Source organism: Lepidochelys kempii, chromosome 9 (assembly GCF_965140285.1).
Source record: "Lepidochelys kempii isolate rLepKem1 chromosome 9, rLepKem1.hap1, whole genome shotgun sequence".
Lineage (NCBI taxonomy): Eukaryota > Metazoa > Chordata > Testudines > Cheloniidae > Lepidochelys > Lepidochelys kempii.
The window spans coordinates 98,647,007-98,668,879 of NC_136388.1; the positions used below are offsets into that span (position 1 = coordinate 98,647,007).

At 47.0% G+C, this 21,873-nt stretch overlaps 1 protein-coding gene across 1 annotated transcript in view; it reads left to right on the top strand.

Annotated features, from left to right (window-relative positions):
- Positions 1-3,387: 3,387 nt before the first annotated feature.
- Positions 3,388-21,873, top strand: part of GPC3 (glypican 3) — a 284,726-nt gene continuing 266,240 nt past the window's right edge. Inside the window, exons 1-2 of the mRNA XM_073358506.2 lie at positions 3,388-3,535; positions 18,757-18,918. Coding sequence (XP_073214607.1) covers positions 3,388-3,535; positions 18,757-18,918 — 310 coding nt within the window. The remainder of the gene's footprint in view (positions 3,536-18,756; positions 18,919-21,873) is intronic.

Consider the following 21,873-nt stretch of genomic DNA (forward strand, 5'->3'; position numbering starts at 1 on the left):
CGCTGGCTTCTGGGTAATAATTGACTTCCCCACCTCTCCTTTCAATATGTTGCTGGGATAAGGTTTTGTTTTCTTGTTCCCAAATCTACAGTATATTTTCTTGTGTCAGATTGTCTCTCCAAAATGGCTTGATCCAGTATGTTCATACTTTACATCAGTGATTTTCAACCTGCGGTCCGCAGACCCCTGTGTCTCAGATTTCCAAAGAGGTCTGCACCTCCATTTGAAAAATTTTAGGGGTCTACAAATGAAAAAGAGGTTGAAAACCCATGGCTTTACATAACTAGCTAGGTATGTTTCTGATACCTTACTCAGAGGCTATCTTTGCAAATTTGCAATGATCATTTTTACAAGGAACCCGGCCTGCCCCTCAGTTGACTCCAGTTCTAAATTTTTCTAATACTGTTGAATGCTCCCAAAGACTCATCTACAACGAGAAGGGTGATGGTTAGTGGTCTCAGAATGAGAAGAGCTATGGTCTAGGTGATGTGGTGTTAGATTAGTTAGGGGGCCTGGATTCTATTCTTGGTTCCTCCACTGACCCGCTGTGTGACTTGGGGGCGAGTCACTTCTCTCTGTTTCCCCTCCCACCATTGTTTCTGTCTTGTCTATTTAGACTGTAAGTTCTTCAGAGCAGGGACTGTCTCATATTGTTTGTACAGGGCTAGCACAATGGGGCCCTGAGGTCAGCTGGGGCCTATGTGCTTTTATAATATAAATAATGATAAATAGGCCTAAGAGTGAGGAACTCCTGGGGTTTTAGCCCTGGCTTTGATATAGATTCCTTGGTAGCCTTGGGCAAGTCATTAAACTTCTCTGCTTCAGTTCCCCCACTGATAATACAAGGATCCTTGCCTACCTTACAGAATAGTTAATGTTAGTAAAGTCCATAAAAGTGCCAGAGATGTCACAAATCTCACTTAAGTATGAAAAGAAAAAGAGTACAGGCCAAAGGAGCAGTGTGTGGGCATGCAGAAAGTTTCTATATGCAAATCAAACAGGAGACAGTAAACAAGGAGCTCCTGAGGGCTTAGAAGGAGATGTAGAAGCAAGGAGAAAAAATGTTTCTGGAATGATGGACACAAGAAAGCAAAGACTTGATTGGCAAGATGTGTCTATAAGTGCAAACAAGAAAATATTTATTCTTCAAATTCTATTCTCAGTTTCATAGATTACAGAAGAAACCTCTCTCTTTCTCACCCTGTCTCACCTGGCTGTTCAGTCTATGATGGCTCCTAATTTCACCTTCCATTCTAAATCGTTCTCTTTATAGCTAAAAGTGCTGGATCCAGATGTTTAAATCTGCATGTGTACATAATTTGTGTGCACAACTAGTACATTTACAAATACAATTCATTAGTGCAGAAACAATGCAACTGGTCATTTACCTGTGCAAATTACTCACCTTTGTGGAAACTGGATTCTAATATCAATACCTATTTCAGGATCATTTCCTGATGGTAGAAATTTTAAATAGATTTAAAAATAATAAATGAACTATTTAAAAGCTATACATTTTTGATAAGAAACGGTTATTCCCTATAGTGCATCATGTAGGACAGTCTGTACACAGGGTACAGAGAACAGAAATGACTCTTGGGACCTGTTTATTATATATTTATGCAAGCCTACTTAATATGAACAGGGATGTTTGCATGTGTCTTTTAAATGGCAAAGAAAACAGTTCTGTTTGGATTTAACGTTTCCTCCTGAAATGGTGTGAACAGGAACAACACCATTATACTAGAGCCTGAAGGAGAAAAATGACTAGAAAGTCACTACCATCAAAAACGAAATTGACCCATGTCGTTGTTTGACCAGAGCATAAAATGTGGACCAAGTTAACAGTCTAGGTGCTGAAAAGGAGGTTCGATTTGAAAAGCTGGGCTGTAATAAGGTAAGGGGTGGCCAGTGGCTAATGACCAGGGCTGGCCTTACCATGAGGCAAACTGAGGCAGTCGCCTCAGGTGCCTGACTGTGGTGGGGCGCCACTAGGACCCAGAGTTTCAAAGTTTTGGCCCAAGCGTGGGTGCATGGGGTCCTCATTTGAGCTCCCTGCCTCAGGTGCCAAAATGTTGTGGGCGGGCCTGTTAATGAGAAAGGAAAGAACTGACAGAATCCCTGACAGTCAAGATGGGGACGGGGTTATTGTTCAAAATTCTTCAGTGGCAGCACCAGGCCTTTAGGGAAGGGTCCCTTTCACATTAATTGCACCTTTTCAAGTCAGCCTTTTGTTCCCAACACTCCTTTTGTTTTTTGGAGGCTTATCCTGGTCCCGAAGTCTAATTTGTCTGTCACCCTGGTCCCCTCATAGTCCAGGGGACTCTGCTGTCCCCAACTCCCCCCAGCTGGCTGGAGCTCCGAGCAGAATTCCAGCACTGCCCAGAGAGTCCCGTGGCACCATAAAAACTAACAGATTTATCTGGGCATAAACTTTCGTGGATAAAAAAGCATATGCCCAAATAAATCTGTTAGTCTTCCAGGTGCCCCCGGACTCCCTGTTGTTTTTGTGGACACAGACTCACAGGGCTACTTGACACCACTGCCTAGCTGTAAGAGACTCGAGTCAGCACCGTCTTGGCGCTGGCAGGAACTAAGCTGATCCGCTTCGCTTTGGTCAGTTTTACTCCGTTCTGTCAATACGGCGGGGCTCGGTTTTCCCAGCCACGGCGGAGCTGAGCGCAGGCGAGGCGCTGGCTGGGCCCCGGGGATTTTTACAGCACAGATTTCAGGCCCTCTCCCTGCCCCGAATCCATCGGTCCCCGGCTGCAGGCGCTCCCCGAACTCCTCCCGCCTCTCCTCTAGCCCAGCCGCGGAGTTTTCACCGCAAAAAGAGGGGAGGGCGCGGGACGGGGGAAGGTGTCTGCTGTTCCCCATCCCGCTCGGCTGCAGAAACACGCTGCGGCTTGGACCGGCCTGGGGGCGGCGGGCAGCGGCAGGCGGGTGCTGAGAAGGGGAGGCAGGTTATACCCCCCAGGGTCCAGCCCCGCCCGCCTGCACCTGGCCGGGGCTGCGCGGCCCGCAGAGGCTCGGAGCGGGCGCGGAAGCAGCGCCCCCAGCCCGGGGGTGGTGCCGGGGGAGGGCTGGCGGGGCCAGGGCGTCTGCAAGCGGGCGAAGTCCCCGGCGCGGCGGCCAATGAGCTTGGCGGAGGGGGCGGGCCGGGGAAAAGTTTGCCGGGAGCCAGCGGCGGCGCCAGCCGGCCGGGCCAATCAGAGCGGGGCAGCCCGGCTGGGAGCGCCCGAGACCGGGCCGCCTGCCTGCGCCAGTGCGGGGAGCCGGGCAGCCGCCGAGCGCTCGCCAGCCCCAGGGCGCGCGGGGGGGAGCCGGGGCCCGGGCTGCGCTGAGCGCCCGCGGGCGGCCGCAGAGCGCGGCGCCGGGCCGGAGAGGATGGCCGGGGGCGCCCTGCGCCTGGCCCTGCTGGCCGCGCTCTGCCTGCGGGGCTGGGGCCACCCCGACGCCACCTGCCAGCGCGTCCGCGCCGCCTTCCAGCTGCTGCAGCCCGGAGCCAAGGGGGTGCCCGAGAGCCCGGTGGCAGGTGAGCCGGAGCCAGCCAGGCGGCAGGAGTTTGGGAGCGGGGGGTGGCGCAGCGCAGGGTGCGGGGTGACAGGTGCGAGGGGCCCCGGGAGCTCCCCCCCACCCCCCCCAGAGGCGGCTGCATCCAGCCTCCTAAGCGAGCCCCGCTCCGCGGGCTCGGAGAGGGCAGGCGGCTGCCTGGCTCGCCCTGCTGGGGGCTGTGGAAGGAGAGAGGCGGTGAGCGGAGCTCGGCGTCCCCAGGGAGGCGGCGGTGGCCATCCCCGTTCCCTCGGGCCTGCGGGCGCTTCCCCGGCTCCTGCCCGCGCGTCGCTGCGGGGAAAGTTGGTGGAAGTCTCCGGTCCCCTCCCGCGGGCTCGCAGCGCTGGCTGGGTCGGGGTCAGTGCCCGCGTTCCTGGCTCTGCTTTAGCGGCAAACCTCGCTCAGGGCTCGGGCATTCTGCGTGTTCGGCTTCGGGGCCAAACGCGCCCCGGGTGCAGCCTCCTTACACCGGGGATGGAGTTAGCCCTCTGGCTTTGGGTCTCTTCCCCCGCTCCGCTAACCCCCTGGAGCCTGCGGGGGGCTGGCTTGGCTGAGAGTGACCCGGGCTCGGGCGACCAGCAAGGGCTGCAAGCTGGTGGGTTGCCTCTCCGGCCGGGTGCGTGGCTCTCCAGCCGCCGGTCCCGCTGCGGGGGACCCTCCCTCTCGCCCGGCCGGCGGCAAACGCGCTGCCGCGGCTGCTCCGCGCTCGGCTACTCCGAGAAAAGCGGGCGCGTAGCTACGGGAGCGAATTCGGCGGGTGGAGGCCGGAGGGAGAAGGGTTTCCCCGCGTGCGCTCAGCCCCGCACCGCAGCCCGGCGTCCCCGCCCTGGCTCGCTGCTTACCCCGGAGTTACACCGCGCCGGCGGGCGGGCGAGCGGGCGAGCTCTCCGCCTTGGAGAGCGAATTCGTGATGGACCTGGCCCGGGGCGGGCGCGGCGTGCCCCGAGCGCCCCCGGCAGCCCGCGCTGGGCAGGACCGAGCCCTCCAGCCCCGGCGTCAGTGTTGGGAAGCTGCCCCACGCACTCCCACCCATCTCCCAGACGGGAGCCCGGGTCGGCAGCCGCGAAAGGCGGGTGCGCCGAAACGCCCGACCCGATCCCCTCCCTCCTCGTCTCCCTGAGCGGCCCAGACAATCCGGGCGTGCGGGGTGGGTGGGGGGCCCGGTGGTCTCCAGGCCCGGACCGCTTGCCACCTGGGCTTTCGCTTTCCATTTTTGGGGTTGACTAGAGAGTGCGGGGGGCGGACAACCAGGGCGCCCTGCTCTAGACCATGTCTCTAGGACAAGTACACGAGAAGGGTGTCGCGCCGGAGATGAGGAATTGCTCGTCCGCTTCGCGGGGGCAGCCGCCGCCTTTGGGAGCCGTTCTCTGACGCTTCCTCCCCACGCTCTTAACGGGGCTGTGCTCATTGTGTGGAGGGAGGAAGATAGACCCGGGTGACCAGTGGAGAATTGCCTTGTCTGGGGCTTTCTGCAGTGTCCTGCCTGTCCTGCGACCTTGTCTCCTGCGCGGAGCAGTGTGTTGGGATGGAGATCGCTTTGATTCCCCTACTGGAGTTCACAAACTCCGTGGGGGAAAAACACGCTCTTGGAAAGCTCACTGTATACGCGATTCGTACAACATCCCTTTCTTGACAAGCACTGGAGAAAAAGCCAGTGTTAAGTGTCAGGTTTCAGAGTAGCAGCCCTGTTAGTCTGTATTCGCAAAAAGAACAGGAGGACTTGTGGCGCCTTAGAGACGAACCAATTTATTTGAGCATGAGCTTTCCTGAGCTACAGCTCACTTCATGGGATGCATGCAGTGGAAAATACAGTGGGGAGATTTTATATACACAGAGAACATGAAACAGTGGGTGTTACCATATACACTGTAAGGAGAGTGATCAGGTAAGATGAGCTATTGGGGGGGAACCTTTCCTAGTAATAATCAAGGTGGGCCATTTCCAGCAGTTGACAAGAACGTCTGAGGAACAGTGTGTGTGTGCGGGGGAATAAACACAGGGAAATAGTTTTACAGGAAGAGGAGAAACAGAATGAAAATCTGCCCAAAGGGTTCATTGGTATTTCCCAGTTCAATGTAATTGCACAAATTACAGCGTAGCCAGGGTGTAAGGAACTCTCTTGTGTAACTTCAAATGGAATAACTTTTCTAGAGTTTGTCGCTATTATTTAATAGCGAGACCAGAGCTGCAAGTTACATGCTAGTTTTTAAACAGCACAGTGCCCACTTGGCTCATATACAACAGCACGCTAATAATGCATTCCTAAGTATGTTGAACTGGGTCAAAAGAAAGTCTTTTAAATAATTGTCATAAAATGGAATTTGTGATAGATTAGCATATTTTTTGTAAAAGCTGTTTTAGTTAGACAAGATTTGGATTACCTGTTAATGATGGCTATTTATCTCTTCTTTACCCAATTCTTCTATTTGATGTCCTTTATACAAACACTGAACAGCATAAAAACCGTGTGTGAAATTAGTCCCCCTGCAGAGTAACCCGCTGCAACCAGAAAGTGACGCTGGGCTCTGACACATGAGTGAACAGAACACTTAAGAATCACAAGGTCTGGTTCCCCTGTGGTGATCTGGAGCACCCTGTGTCTTAGTAGTACCCAGTCACATCCCCAGGGGTCTTGAACCTGTCCTCATGTGGTCTAGCCACCTCTTCAATGGCGATGCTTTGTCTATAAGAATGTTTGCTAGGTGGCAGCTTGGTACATAAATTCAGTACCCAGGAGGAAATCTTTATTCGTAAAGCATCAGTAAGATTAGCCCCCTCATCCCTTCTTTAAGCTGTAGGCAGAGCTCAAGAATGACTTCAGTTTTGAAAAATGAGACTTCGCAAATGGTCAGTTATAATGTGACCTAATGATTTCTGATACTTCAGATGTATAGAAAGAGCTAATGGAGAAGGGGACCTCTTGATCCCGGGTTCTTAAAATTAGGAGCATCCACAAGAAGGGCCAAACCCAGAACATTTACATCTTCAAGGTGGCTACTATGAATGCATGGGGGACTTCTTCTCAAAGCACTTCCTATGGACTCTTGCTGAGCAGCGTGCAGTGCAGGCCGGCAAGAGAAATTATAAACCGGGTGAAGCTGCACACGAGGAGCCACGGGTGCATTTTAATGCTTACATACAGATCTACACATTCAGATTAGTGCCAGCCTAAAGTAGAAGGGCGGAGGCATACCTTTGTCTGAACATGCTGTATTAGTACGTGATAGACTTTTATACATAGGAAACAGCTGTTCAACCCACAGTGTACATCGTACATTTGCAAAATTGCCTGGTTATTCGTTACAGATGGCAATGGCTGCAGAGGGCCTGTTACTCTTCTTCTCAACTCTTGCACTGTGAGAAGTCTCTCTCCAGTTTTTTTACCTTTTTAAAAAAAAATGTAAATGGGGAAAAAAACGTGAAATTCACACTCTTCAAAGTCCCACTTTGACTCTCTCAAAGCCAGTCTAGCTCTCTACCTGTCTGGGGTTGCAGAACATAAGGTATGCTACCTATGGTTTGGGGAACCATACAACAGTGAACCTTAAAATATTATTATTGTTTGTATTACAATAGTGCTTTTGTGCTAGGCACCATACAAACCTATGGCAAAGAGACAGTCCCTGCCCTGAAGAGTTTGCAATCTAAGCATAAAAGACAAGAGACTCCAGGTGCAAACAGTAATCAGGTAGGGGAGTGCAAGGGAACAATGGGCTGATCATGAGCAGCATGATAAGCAGTGGTCAGAAATAATTATGCTGTCTTATGTTTACATAGCACTTTTCATTGAGAGTTTCATAGCACTGGCTGTACTATAGATATAAGAATGGCTTCACCTATTTCTGAAATGCAGAACACTTCACAGCCATTTGGGAGAGGCAGTGGAGAAAAATACATTTGCATCTAGTTTGAGACTTCAGAGTATTGGTCTTAATCCCTGTGAGTTCTGAGTCCTTAGCTAGATAGACCTTTGTCATTTTTCAGCAATGTCTTAAATGTGTGATAGTCGCTGGAGAGAACCTAGACCCAAGTACCGGTGACGTCAGGACACGTTTTCTCTCCTGTCTCTCTTGCCCAGATTTTTGTGCTGTCCTGTTGATGTTCCCTTCAGAATAACTGCAGAACTTTTGCTCCTGCATCCCTAGCTTTTTCATGCGGTTGCACCTTTTGAGGGAGTGTGTTTATATGCCATGCATGACTATAAATGAATTTAGGACCTCTTTTTATATTTTCTAGTCAGAAACCATATTTGTTTGAATGGCACTTTCCTCCAGGTACTTAAAGTTAATTATCTGCATCCAGTAGGTGTAATCTGGCTGACAGGCTGGGCTTTGCAAATCCTGCAAACTCTCTGAAGTGTGCTAAAATGAGTTCATATAGATAACAAATGTGTGGTGGGTAGACAGATAAACTAGAACAGGCTGCAGCAGCTAAGACTGGGCAGAGAAGCAAAGTCTGTTAAAGAGGGGAAACTCTATCCCGTATTGCTCAGCCTGTCAATCTGAGAGCAGAAAAGGTAAGAACCTCCTTCTCTGCGGACCGTGGGATGTATTTGGAAATCAAGGTCCTGATCTTGTAATGTGCTTCTACAGCCCTGCAGACAAAGAGGGCCAGCCGCAGAAAGCTCATTTGATGTGTGACGCTCCCCCAAGGTACCCCGGGGGAGAAGACACCTCACCAGTACCTGTCCTGAGTATGAAGGAGTTTTGTCTGTGCCTGCTGTGGATCAGTTCCCTGAAACCACCAGGCTCTGGCCACATTAGCCCTGCCTTCCAAGCCCCCACTGGCCTCGCTGTCACTGTACCGGTAGCAACAGCCACCTGATGCCCCCCCGCCCCGCCCCGAGCTTTCGGAGTGTTCCCTGAAGCGTCCAGCCCATTTTCTACTGATCACATGCAGAATGACCAGCCCTGCTGTTCCCAAAAGCGCAGGATGCACCCACATTTGGTTTAGCTCCACAGCACTGAGATATATTTATAGTGAAAAAAATTAATTTATTATCAAAGGCTAGAGAATCAGGTGATAGTAAGGATTTTGGAAACAAATGGCTATGTATAAAACAAAATCATAACATGCTTTCTAGAGACTAAATGTAACTAATAGGCTAAACTCTTGTCTAAAGAAATTTCTCTCACCCAAAGTTCCATTCAATGTTTTCAGCCAAAGCTGGCTGAGACCTTGCTTTCATGAATGCAAACTTCCTAGGTGCAGAATGACAAGGTGTCATTTTTGCCTTTTAGAAATCCCTCCAAAGTTCGTTGTCTTTATTTATAGACAGTCTAACTGCTGATGGCTTGTTGTTTTCCTGTGTACTCCTTTCCTGTAGATTTCACATCTCTTCATCATCAATGTTTGACTTTGTGTGTGTAAATGGATATCCATTGTGTTAGCTTACGATGTTTAATTGACATCCTGATGGAGAGCTGGATCTTTTGCCTAACGGAACACCTGTTTTCCACCTCTGCTGGTGACTAATGCCTTAATATTGACTCTAAGAACATATTTTCAGTGTGTGTATATATACATAACTTCTGTGACCTAGTATCTGTACATCCATTTCACCATGATATTCATAACCAGTGTGGCACTGGCTTTCACTGGAGACCTTACTTGATGTTCTTTGGTGAACCAGAATGTACATACCAGAATCAGGTAGTTCTGTAATCCCCTTGCCGGTTGGGGTCACACCAAGATCAGGACCAAAGCTTGTTAGTTACTTGCCTGGAGTTGTTGATGGCAGATTGCTAAAGAGTGACCTCTCTTGTGATCCTGGTGGGTAGAGGGCTACTTGCAAGAGGCTATGAGAATACTTATTCCTGCCTAGGGAATACTTGTTTCAGAACTGGTGGGAAAGCTGTAAATATTTAGATACAAATGTCACTAAGCTGCATGGAGAAGAAACTGTTCTACTGTGTGATGGCAGCTCTCTTTAATCTCTGTTCTGAGCCCAACTCTGTGAGCCTTAATCAAGCAATGGAAGTTTCATTTGTGGAATTTGGCTCTTGGGTATTAGGCTGCTGACTTAAATCAATCAGATGCTTGGGAACTGATGGGGAGTGGCTGAGGATTTCCCCTTCCCTCCCACACTGTCCAACCCCTGACATTGTCATGCAGTGGGCAGATTTTTTTTTCCCTTGACAAGTGAAATACCGGTCAGCCAGGAAAAAAATGTTGAAGAGAGTGATAAGTGCTAGCTCCAAATGGTCTCCATCAGGGAGATAAATTATGTGGCCCCAAAGATTACTGCTTTGTGCTATAAAAATCGGGATCTGCATAAGAGGCTTTTCCTAGGGAGCTTTTCAGCAGCCTAAAGAAACTTCCCCTTTCTAGCAGGAGATGAGAGAGAGGACTCCCATCTGGTCCTCTTTCCACTGGGGAGCTGTGTTGCATGGAATTCCAATCAGCTGTGTGACCCCAGTGGTGCGGGGAGAGGAAAGGATCAAGCCCAGTCTCAGGAGTGGCTGAATGCCAGGAGAGGGGTGTTTACTGCCCCCTTCAGTTCCTCAACATCCCGGTGCAGAGCTGGGTTGTATTTTGTTCTTCTGCAGCAGGATCAACTTTCCCTGAACAAGCTGGCTTTCATATGCCAGTAGCCATGGCTTTGAGACCTTAAGCCACAGATATGGATGCAAAATTTGGTTCATAAATTTCTTCCTATATATACTGCTCGGTGAGCAGGCATTCTCCACAGTCTGCTTTGCAAACACAGTTTACATGCTATATAGAATCCAAACTTGTCCCCTTTCTGGAGGTTGAATTTATTAATAATGAAATCAATAAAGTAAGTTCAGGTCTTTCATGCTCCCCAGGCTTGGCTGCTCCTTGAGTTTCTCCATCCAGACTGCTCAGCCCCCACACTAGATCCTCTTTCCCTGAAGAGCCCCTTCCACCTCCCTTATATTCAGGTGGAGTAAGGAGCTGTTTACTTTGGTGAATCTGCTTAACTCTTTACTACCTGGACCAGTAACTGCTAACAGAGTGGGTGTTTACCTGAAACACTGTCCACTTTTTACAATCACAGAGTTACAACTCGTCAGCTGTAAAATGGATTTTCTGTATGCCTAAATACAGAAACTGGATTATAATTCAAGTAATGACTATTTGCATAGACTTTGGATCTGGCCCATATTGGGTGCCTCTAGAAGAGTAATGACATGTCAGAGCACCCTCTGCTTCTAGTGCCAGCTGCATAAATCTCTCTAATAGAGGAAACATCACTCAAGTAGTATTTTCTAGCCTTCTGTTTATTGCTTTTTTTCCCCTTTGTACATCTGTCAATTAATTAAAAAACCAACAACCCAAGTTCTGAAATTCCCAGTCACAAGTCACCAGAAACTGCCTATTTACATTTAATATCAACTTAGAGAAATTGAGTATTTAAATAACTTACCTAAAATACATTTTTTAGAGCAAACCAGAAACAATGATTTCTAGGAACTACGCTTTGCTTTATGAGCAGTTGTATCTCATGGCAGACATAGAAGAAATACTCTGGTGTTAGTACTTCAGAACACTTAATGCTACAGGCCTGGGGTCTCTGGATCCATTGTCACTTTGGAGGACTGCCTTGAAGGGACAGGTGTCCATGCACATAGGTCTGGTTCCAGGATCACACTCTGGAAATGTAAATAAGTTACCCATTGTAACTTTAATACCTCTCAGGAAACGGAAGCAAAATTAATTGAAGGCATCCATTAGAGAGAAGAAAGGTGGAGTAAGCTTCCAAATGGCATTGTTTTGTGTGACACCAGAGCATGTAGCGGCATGCTTGATAGCAGTTAGAGACCCTCCTGACCTAGCTACCATCAAAGGGAGTTTACTACTCGAGGGAGCCACATGGACTAATTTATGCCAGAATTTAGATTTGATTTAGAGAAGAAATTTTTTTTTATGTATTGGGGAGTGAGGGGCAAATACTGAACACTAGGGCCTCTCCAGGAAAATCTTAAGATGCCAAATCAGTTTCCTCTGATGTAGAGAGATTTTTAAAGATCTTTTTGAAACAAACATTGAATGCCAAACATGAGCTGAGGTGGATTCTGTGCTGGGATAACTTACATCACTGTACATAAAACAGTAATAAGTAAATTAATTGTCTGTCTTATATATTTTCTTTCTTCTTCTATCTTTGTTTAGCTCTTTCTTTGTCATTTTTGTGTGTGTCTCTCTCTCTTCCAATAGTTACTTGGATTCCGTTTTTTGCAGGCTTTTTTTTTTTTTTTAAACCTTTCAGGACAGTTTGTGGATAGGTTGGTGGATTGGAAACTTCTGCCAAAATTTACTGATGTGGGTATCTAAAGTTAGACTCGTAAAGCCATATGTAGGCACCTGAATAGAAGTGGTCTGATTTTTATTTTATTTTATTTTATTTTATTAAAAGTGCTGAGCACCTGTAGCTCCTAGTTACATCAGTGGGATTTGTGGGTGCCTAAGTCAAACCATTCTTATGTAGGTGCCTAAATATGCCTTTTAGCTGTGGGTGACCCGGGTTAGAAAGCTTTGCCTTTGGTAACTAATGCCGTATTAGAACATCATCTAGTAGCCACTCACAGGAGCTGTGCCTGCTTAGTAAATAACGCAAATGGCTGAATCTGCATGTTTCACCCAGTTGGGTCTGAGTGTTTAGACTCACTTTCTGCAAAACCACAGAACTCCTTTGAACTTTCCAAGTGGAGAGAGATCCACTCCCTGTCCCCTGTAGAAATAACCTTTTCTGACTCCTGTGAAATTTGCTTGGGAATCTTGCCTTTCCTTGCGTGCTGCTGGCAATCTTAGCACAGACACAAGATGTGGGAAGTTAAGCCCATGTTGGTTAGAAAACAGAACGTGGCTTCCTAAAAATGTAATGGCCCAGATCTTATCCCAGTTCTGGTGCAGCTTGTGAACTTTCCTTGGTGGGTGGTCAGTGAGGAGGGAAGAGGGGGGACTTCGAGCCATATGTATCTCAGGGGCACAGCTTCTAAAAATTGTGCAGGGGAATGGCTCCTCTTTCTTGGGAATCCCTTTGCCTCGGCCATCCTGGCATGAGCCATGCTGCCATTACATCCCCCAGTGAGTCTGGGCCAGCCCCTGACCTCTCCATCAAGTCCCCTGTGATGGAGTCAGCAGTAACTCCATTGGGCGTTCTCTTGTGGCTTTAACAATGGTAGTCCCATGGAGTCGCTCTCCTTAGGCAACCTACTAAAGCAACAGAGCTCGGATGCTAGGGAGGCTTTCGGTGAGCTCTGTGGGAAGGGGATGGAGTTGCATTGGACCCCCTCCCATTCCTCTGGTGGTTTTAAGAGTGGGATTTTTGCTCACCCTCTCCACCCCCTCCCACTATGCTGTGAAGTGGGATGGAAGGGTGGAATCATCACCTTCCCAAGAGTGAGGGCATGGGAGAGTTTCTGTCTTGTTCCCCGTAAAGGCTGAGGAATATCTATCTGGCTAGAAATATTCATGAGTGATTACATTGTCTTCCCCTCCCTTCATGGAATTCAGTTTCCAGTGCTCCTCGGTCCTTCCCTTTGAGAGAGGCAAGCACAGAGGAACTCCAAGGAGGTTAACACCTGGCTTTCTGGAATAAGGTATTAAAAATGGCGTGCTGAATGGAAAGCCTGGGTTTGTGGGCATTGGAATGGAGCCGGGGAACAGCTTTAAACGAACGTTTCCTGTTGGCCTCAAGTGCCATCGCTCGAAGGCGTGCTTGCTTTGTACCCTGTCTTTTTTTTTAAATCTGAGTAGGACTAATGATGCTTTCATCCAGGCTACTTTTCCATTTAGCCTAGCACGATAGTTTAAGATCTTAGTTTACTAGATAATTGAGTTTCTGTTCTTAATTATTTCAGGCCTGCAAGTTGCTCTCTTGATAATGAAGAGCAGGAGCAGAACCCTAGAATTTAGTAAGCTCCTAAGGCAATCATTTTATAGTGAGATCATTCCCCCCCCCCCCCCCGGTTAATTTTAACAACGTCCTGAATAGTGGTGTTCTGGGACTTTCAGATGCCTCTAGGACACAGTGTGTTTGTGTAATTAAAATACATATGTTGTGTACGCACACCTGTAAATCAAACTCCATGTTCTTGAAGGTATAATTTAAAATGGGCATGGGCTATTGTTGAGTAGAGAAACATAAAATCAGTTTACTTATGTCTTTCTTTACAGCCTCATTAAAAATGCTTTTTATAGCACTGTCATATTTTTTGGCAATTGTGTGCCCAACTTTGCAAGACTTGAATAAGAATCCAGCGTCAGACAGCCCTGCAAAAGAGAAGATAGTAAGGGATAATAAATATCCCATGTGGTAGCCATACTGTCCCGATTTTAATCACCTGTTCAGTGAGGTTGGCTTATAATTTAGATCTTTTTAATTAGGTTTTAAAAAAACAGATAAATGGGCACTTGACCTGTTTTCTGAACAGCTGCATTTCCCTTCTCGCAATGTCAAGCATTAATAGTCAGTGACAGATACTGAGTCCCTTTCTCATGTGGTTTAAATAACTTTTTATTAAAAATAAAATACTGCCCTGGCAAGAGGAAAAATATCCAAACATAAGTTGTTAAAAGTGTGAGCCAGGTTTGTGTCTCTGACTAGTCACACTAAAGTATTCAGAAGAAGAATGCTCTCCTTTTGTGCGGGGTTGGTAGTAAAAACAAGACCCATAAAGGAATTGACTAGAGCCACCAGGAATTCCAAAGCACCAGAACTTGGTGCAGTGCCCCGACGCTGTGTACAAAACCCTCCTTGGCCTATTGTCTGTGAAGGCTGTTGCAGTGTAACATTGTTCAACTTTTAGGGCCAGATGCTCATCTTGTAGCCTATGCGTAAACCAGGAGTATTTTCAGTGTGAGTACTGTAGCTCTGGCCATGATGCTGCAATTAGATGTGGATGGACAGATGGATGTTGGTGCCCCTGTAAGCCCTATGGAAATTAGTGGTCTGTCTGCCTGTCTCTGATGGCAGGATTGGGGCCGCACTGTGCTGTGACCGAGATCAGAGTTTGGTCCTCAAGCCCTTAATAAGAATTTTGCATCAACTGCCCGGAGATGATGTGGCTACTACAGCCCCTGCTATGCTAAACGCTTCTCCATGGATGCAGCTCGCGCTCTCAACGAGAATGCGAACGGCGTGCTGAACAGCAGTTGATTGAAGAGTGAATTTTAAAATTCCTGTGTCAAAGTGGGGAAAGTGATAGTGGAGATGGCTGCAGCTCTAGAAATGCCGTAGTTTTGTTGGCCGTGACCGTGTGCAAAATGACTGGAGCGTTTACGCTGCTGTTCCCCAAGATGGCATAAATGCCACAGCGCTGTAACGTCCCTTCATCTATATACACATCTACCTACCTATGGGGCCAGATCCTGCAGCCCCTGAGCCACATGACTAGTGTTCTGCAGGCTCAGGCGTGCACACCTAATATTGTCCAGCTAGAAATAGAAAAAGATGAAAAGAAGATCAATACATGAACGTCTAAATGTGTTTTTTAAATAAACCTGTCAGGGTAACTTGCTAGAGATTTTTCTCTCCACACGAAATTGTAATGATCTATAACAAAGGGAAGAGCTCATTTGCAGTGGCTGAGAATGGCATTAAAAGGCGCAGTGGTTTGAAACTAAAAAAAGGAAAAATGTTGCTTGGAAGATAAAACAATCTGAACTGTAAGGACCATTAAGCAATGGAATGATCTTAACTATCTCCCCAGTTAGGAGCCATCACTGGAGATATTTAAGAGTTAGATAAAATACTTGTGGTAGCAAATTTGTAGGGGGTTGGGTTGGATGACCCATGGACTTTTTACCCCCTTTCATGTAGGTCTCCAGGAATATGCAGTAATATATTAAATGCGTATCTGGGTCTGACCTTACGCTTGTCATATGTTGCCAGATGTTCATCCCCTCACATCAGTACATTGTTGAATGAGCGGTTCTTGATCCAGACTTGTGTAAACAGCATTTTATGCAACATCAATAATACAATGGTCTTCTGTAGCCCACGCAATTTGTACAGCACCTCCCTCAATGGAATCGTGGCCCACGGCGAGGGGTCCCCTGCAGTAGAAATAATAGAGGGTCTCCAAACTCTTCCCAAACCAGCCTTAACAGCTGTGAGGTGGAAAAATAGTTGATTCACCTAGAAAATGGGGATACTAAGGAAGTTGACAGAAGAGTTTTCAGTGGCACAGAAAGCCCTTAAATGCTCAGTTCCCGTTGACTCCAACACTCCTTCCCCCAATTGACTTGTTCTATATTACACAGCAAGACTGTGCCTGTCAAGAATAGTACCCGAGAGCGCCTAACTCTGTCCCATGCTGTAGCCACTAAACTATACCCCCACCCTTTGGGCTGTAAATAGCAAAGCCCTAAACCTTCGCGCATCTCACTCTGAAGTTTCTGTCCTGCCCTTATTGACCTCCAGGATAGCTAATGTTGTTGGCTCCCACCAGACAAAATTTTGGGTCATTCAAATTAACTTCCAGCCTTTCCCCTTTGTGTTCGCTTTCATGCGGGATACATGTGTCATTTGCTTAAAAGTAAAAAAACAAAAAAAAACAAAAAAAAAACCCCAATTCGAGATATGAAATAGCTCAGCTGATCACAGTGAGGAGGGGAGGTGCCTAGATGACATTGCTGGTTTCCATTAATTTCTCTCCCTCTCTTGCACAATTCTCTTCAATGCTAGATCTTAGAAATTTTTCTGTATTAGTATCAACTCCGTTTTGTTGGACATTAGAGCACTAACTTACACCCTGGTTTTAATGAATGAATGTATTAGAGCTAAGCCTTGTGTTGGCAGTACACTGAAAGCTATGCGGTAGAGTTAAACATATCGTGCTATGTACTTTGGGTTGCAAATTGACAGGGATTTAATTCTAAACCACCTTTATAAAAGTGCCTTTATGTAACAGCTTGTTTTATTCATATATTTTTTCATATTTCATTCAAATATTTTATTTCATAATATTTTAGTTCTTTAGGCAATTTTATAGTCCGTTAGTTTTCTGCACATACAATAAATGTCATTGTGTTCCCATGAAGTAATCAATCCTACATGTCATTAATACGCTTGCATGATATTACTACTTTAATAAGCCTCAGTTTTAATATAATGTGCAATATCTGTGTTAGTAAAAATCTTCCCTGTGCATAAAACATGCATTGGCAATGAAATGTGTCAAATCCCCTTTTATAGTGGAGGAAAATGTTTCAATTTTCGTTGAATCTTTCTCTCTCTCTTTTTTTTTTTTTAATCTCCTCTTAGGAAAGTGGAAGATCACGGTTTACATTAATATTTATCTTGTTCTTTAATCATTTTTTTTCAGAAGTGATTTTTGACACTTTTCCGTGATTAGTTGAAAAGTGAATATAGTAGTGATATTAAAGGAAGAACCCAACAAATATAAGGATGATTAATCCTCGGATCAGAGTGATAATTTACTCAAGTAATGGCAAAATCAATCAGAACTTGCTTCATTTCCATTTAAAAAAACACATCCTACAGGCTAAACTTGAAACCACTCTTGTGAAACGAGTGGAACTGTTATGTATGACTTTATTAAGATTGCAGGATCTTTGGGCCAGGGACTGCATCTTGGTACTGTGTTCGTCAAGTGCGTAGCGCAATGGGAATCTAATCCTTGCTTGACAGCCTCTAGACGCTACTGCAGTACAAGTAATTAATAAGTAAGACTTTTTTCTGGGAGATGAAGTCAAAGATCCGCACCTCAAGTTGCTTTTTAACAGACAATTAAGTGCTGTGTACCCACCCCGTATTCTAAACCGCAGCAGTGGATTAGATGATTTTTATGATCAAGGCTTTTGATCCTGATAGGAGCTGTTTGTTCTGTTTGCTCTTGTGTGCCTGCAAATGGCTGTTGGAACATAGTTGAGTTAGAGTGAGGGGCGTGGGTGCGTGTGCACAAGTAGATATGAATGTATACACACGCACTTATTTATATAGACCTACCGAAGTGACTTGGTTTTGCCAGCCTCAAGCAGTCATAAAATCATGAGACTTAAACTCCCCCCCCCCCCCCCGCACCCCAATGATTTAATGAGCTAAAAGTATTGAGTTCTTTTTGTATCGCACGCCCCTAGGAGCTGGGGCTTCTCCAGAATGCCCAAATCGCATGGGCCTCCCGATTAAACTAAGAGACATGGCACCACCAAGGAGGAGTGTTCCAAATATTTGGCTGGGGATACTGCAAGGGGCTGTACTTCTCGAGAGTAGGGGCTCAGCCTTTTCCAAAAATCAGGCTCCCCAGGAATGAGGTAGCTGAAATGACTCGTTCCTTGGAAACCGGGGGCATCTATTAAATGGTTTTCTGCTCCGGGCATTGCAGTACAAGGCTTCCCAGCACGTGAGTACTGGTTTTCATAGACTGTGTTGTATGCGCGGCTCCGCCTGGACTTTTGCAAGTAGGCTCTGATCCTGCAGTTGCGTGTGTGGAGCCCACTGACGCTCTTACGGTGCTCCATGTAGGCGTCAGGGTCCATCCACACACATCCTGTTGCCTTCATGGGGCTGGCATGAGCTAGGCAAGCAGGATTTGGCCTGTAATAATGCTAACACAGTAGGAAAAACACGATATTTGAATAGTCTTCTCTTATCTGAAAAATAATTGGCTTGTCCTAAGCCCATGCCTGTTAAGGCTGTGGGCTTGGAAGGCGAGGGAACACATGCAAACAAGGTAACGCTGGGATTTGTATATTCAGTGATATGCATTACCCCAGTCACACAAACTCCCCTCTATCCAATCTTCGCTCCTCTTTCCTGTCAAACCCCTCATTTTCCCTGAATCCTCAACCCCGATCTGGTTCTCTCCTGTCTCTGGCTCCTTCCACCTATGACAAGCTCCCGGCATGCCCACAGCCATAGAGATGTGAGCAGAATGATGCTCTAACATCACTTTGCCCAACCCAACTGTAGCTATGTTGCTAGGGCAAAGCAGGATGGGGGCCTATGCTTTAAGTAGGGTTTTGGTGACCACTATCATGGGATGGTGGGGTTCCCCTCCAACTATATCCACCGTGCCTAGAATACCTCTTCCCTCAGCTCTGCAGCTGCTTGAAAGCCCAGTAGGGGATGCACAAAATCGAGAGCGTCGCAGGTAAATCAGGAAGCTGAATCGATCTGCCTGAAGCAATTACTGCAATGGCACCGGACTATGGGGCGGATTTCCTCTTCCACGTGCTAAGGCCAGCTTCTAACGCTCTCATCTCCACACACAGGGGCAGATCTGCAAGTGTGTGTCCCAAAGGGCTCAACCTGTTGCTCAAGGAAAATGGAGGAGAAGTATCAGGCAACGGCCCGTTTGACCATGGAGCAGCTCCTCCAGTCTGCCAGCATGGAGCTGAAGTTCCTCATAATTCAAAACGCCGCCGTCTTCCAAGGTAAGCGTTTGGAACGACTTTCCCTTGCCCGGCCCTCAGGGCGCGTTATGGCACCCCTGGGTGCTCGGCTTCAGGAATAATGATTAAAGCTGAATGGGACCTTTTGCCTCTGAGCTCTGCTAGTAGCAGTCCTTGCTGCATCAGGAAAGAGCAGTGCCTTACCCTAAAGGAGGAGGTGGGGGATATCAGCGGGGCACTGGCTGCTTCCCTGACCCGGGCCAGCACCCGCCTTGCCCGTCAACCCTGCAGCTTGGAGCGTGCTAGCCGCAGCATTCTGCGTGGGGGATGGGCAGAGAGAAGGGGGTCCTCATGGCCCCCCTCTCTTTCCCGCCCCCCTTTAGTGCCAATGGAGGACAAGTCATGTAACTCTTGCCTAGTTGGGGCACCTCACGGATGTAGTTCTTCTCAATGGTGCTAGGGAAAGATTTGTGGCGCTAAAGAGCTGGGAGAAGGTAGTCGTCTTCAACATGCCTTGTTACACCTCTTCCCACGACCCGGAAGGGATACGTCCAATAGCCTCTCTTTGAGGTGGAGTCTCTTTCAGCGAGATCCTTGCTCCGTTCTTTGGGCCCTGGAAGTGCAACCGTTTAGTGCTTCTGAGGCTTTGCTGCTGTGTTCAGGGATCTCTTTGATAGTGACTGAAGCATGAAATAAATGCTCACGCGGCTTAGTCTGGGCTGTGCCTGGTTGCCGTGCTGCAGTAACTACGTGGTCAAAGCACTGTCGGTTTTCAGTGCCTGGCTAATTAATTCATTGTGACAATCTGCTGGGGAAACAGTTTCTTTCTGAACTTTCACGGCATGAGGTCTCGAACGATCAAGCAGCACAGGCCCCAGATGTGACAGTTACCACATGTGGAATAATTCGCTATTGCCAGCGAGAAATGACCAGGCCCAGTAGCCGATGTCTGAAAGAGCTACAGGCTTCTGTGCTCCGTTGCTGTTGGCTTAGTGGAGGAAGCGTTATGTAGCTTGCAAATAAACAGCATTTTGAGCCCCAAAAAGCTATGAATGGGGCTTCCTTGCCAGTATGTCTTAATTTTGTTTTAAATCCCCTTTGTCAGATGCTTTGTGCCCTCTGGTTCCTGCCCCTTCCATAGGAAGGGTGACTCAGAGCACTTTTGACCTTTAGGCGGGGTTGGGGTTAGAGGGGCAATCAGCCGAGGACCCCCCCCCCCCGCAGCGCTGGTGCTGGAGGAAGAATCTTGCAGTGTCGGAGCAGATTTTGGTGGGAGATGGGGTGGGGAGCATTGTGCGTGGCCCGAGAGATTACCCTGGGGTAATATGGAAGAGTGGTGGAAGTTTTCTTCGTTGCTAACCCCTGTTAGGTGTGGAGAGGGGGTTAGGATGAATGGCTAGGAACTGGCTTCTCTGAGGCACATCTTCTCCACTTTCCAATCCAAATGGGCTGCTCCATACTAGATTTGGTTTTCGCTTCCGAACCTCGGTAAAATTATAAATAGCCTCTAGTTTGTAAAGCGTAAGGGCTCTTCTGCGGCTAATATAGAAGTTGCCTCTGGACCAAGAGGACAGGAGGAGACTATCCCAGGTGTTTCCTTGGTTCTCGTATTGCCTGTGGCTTTTGTGGCAGTGATTTCTGATGTGGCAGGTTGGGACCTGTGCACAGGTCCCCTAACCAGGTTTGTTTCCAGAACTGTATTTAGATGATGCTGGAGGTGCACCAGCCAGGATGGCCCTGTTTGACACTTTCATAATAACTTTCCTCTGAGGGTCCCAACGTACTTCAACAGCTTTAACTACTAATGCTGAACGGTGCTCCTCTGACCCTATGCAAATAAGTACTGTATTATTCTGACCTGACAGATGGGTAAACTGAGGCACACAGAGCAGAAACAATTTGCCCAAGATCACAAAGCAAGTCCGTAGCAAGGTCGTTATTCCTGACTCCCAGTCTCTGGCCAGAACCACTAACAAACACAGTAATTTCAAAGGAGTAAAAAGAGATTTGATCATCCCTCTGATCAAAACAGTGGGTACAGATTCTAAGACCAAACATCTTTCTGTGGCGTGCAAATCAGTTAAAAATCCCTTTGTTTAGAACTAAACAAGCTGTTACTTGTACAGTTCTTTCAGTATAGTACTTCATAAACCCACCATTAAAGTGTGTAATAATTTTGCCCATACCTAATTCAGGCTGTAGTCCAGAATGAAAGTCTCATTAAGGTAGCTAAATACTGTCTCTGCCCATGGGACTAGCATGTTGCTCTGTTCAGTTACCCATGTTTTTTCTCCATCTTTAATTTGATGATATGTTGTTTTCTCAGCAAAACTGACCTCTGATAAACACATTTCATTGCTAGAGAATGGCAATTGGTACAGTCATTTATGTTTGCAATTGCTCTTCATGGGCTGTCGTCAAGAAAAATAGTTTTTTCCATGGCTAATGTGAGATGAAATGATTGCGCGAATGATGACCAACATAGTATTGGTATTAAATCATTCTAACTGAATAACTTTTGCGCTATATTAAAAAAAAAAAAAAAAGGGATGAGCAATCAAGCATTTTCCCAGCATGCTAGTATTCTTTGCAGAGTAATCTGCTAACGACAGGCATCTCGTTTATTTTTGACCACGTCTTGCTAAGGGCCAGATCCAAAGCTTAGTGAAGTCAGTGGGAGTCTGTAATGAACTTCCGATCAGACCTGAACATAAGCCCTGCTCCGATACAGTACTTGGCTTGTCAGTGCATGTGCCACACTCCTTACTTCTCTGAAAAAATAAAAGGATAGAAGGGTTTCTGGAGCCTTTTAAATGAGGCTGTATTTTATGAGTGCTAAACAGAATAAAAGAAAAAGAGTACTTGTGGCACCTTAGAGACTAACCAATTTATTTGAGCATGAGCTTTCGTGCATGCATCCGATGAAGTGAGCTGTAGCTCACGAAAGCTCATGCTCAAATAAATTGGTTAGTCTCTAAGGTGCCACAAGTACTCCTT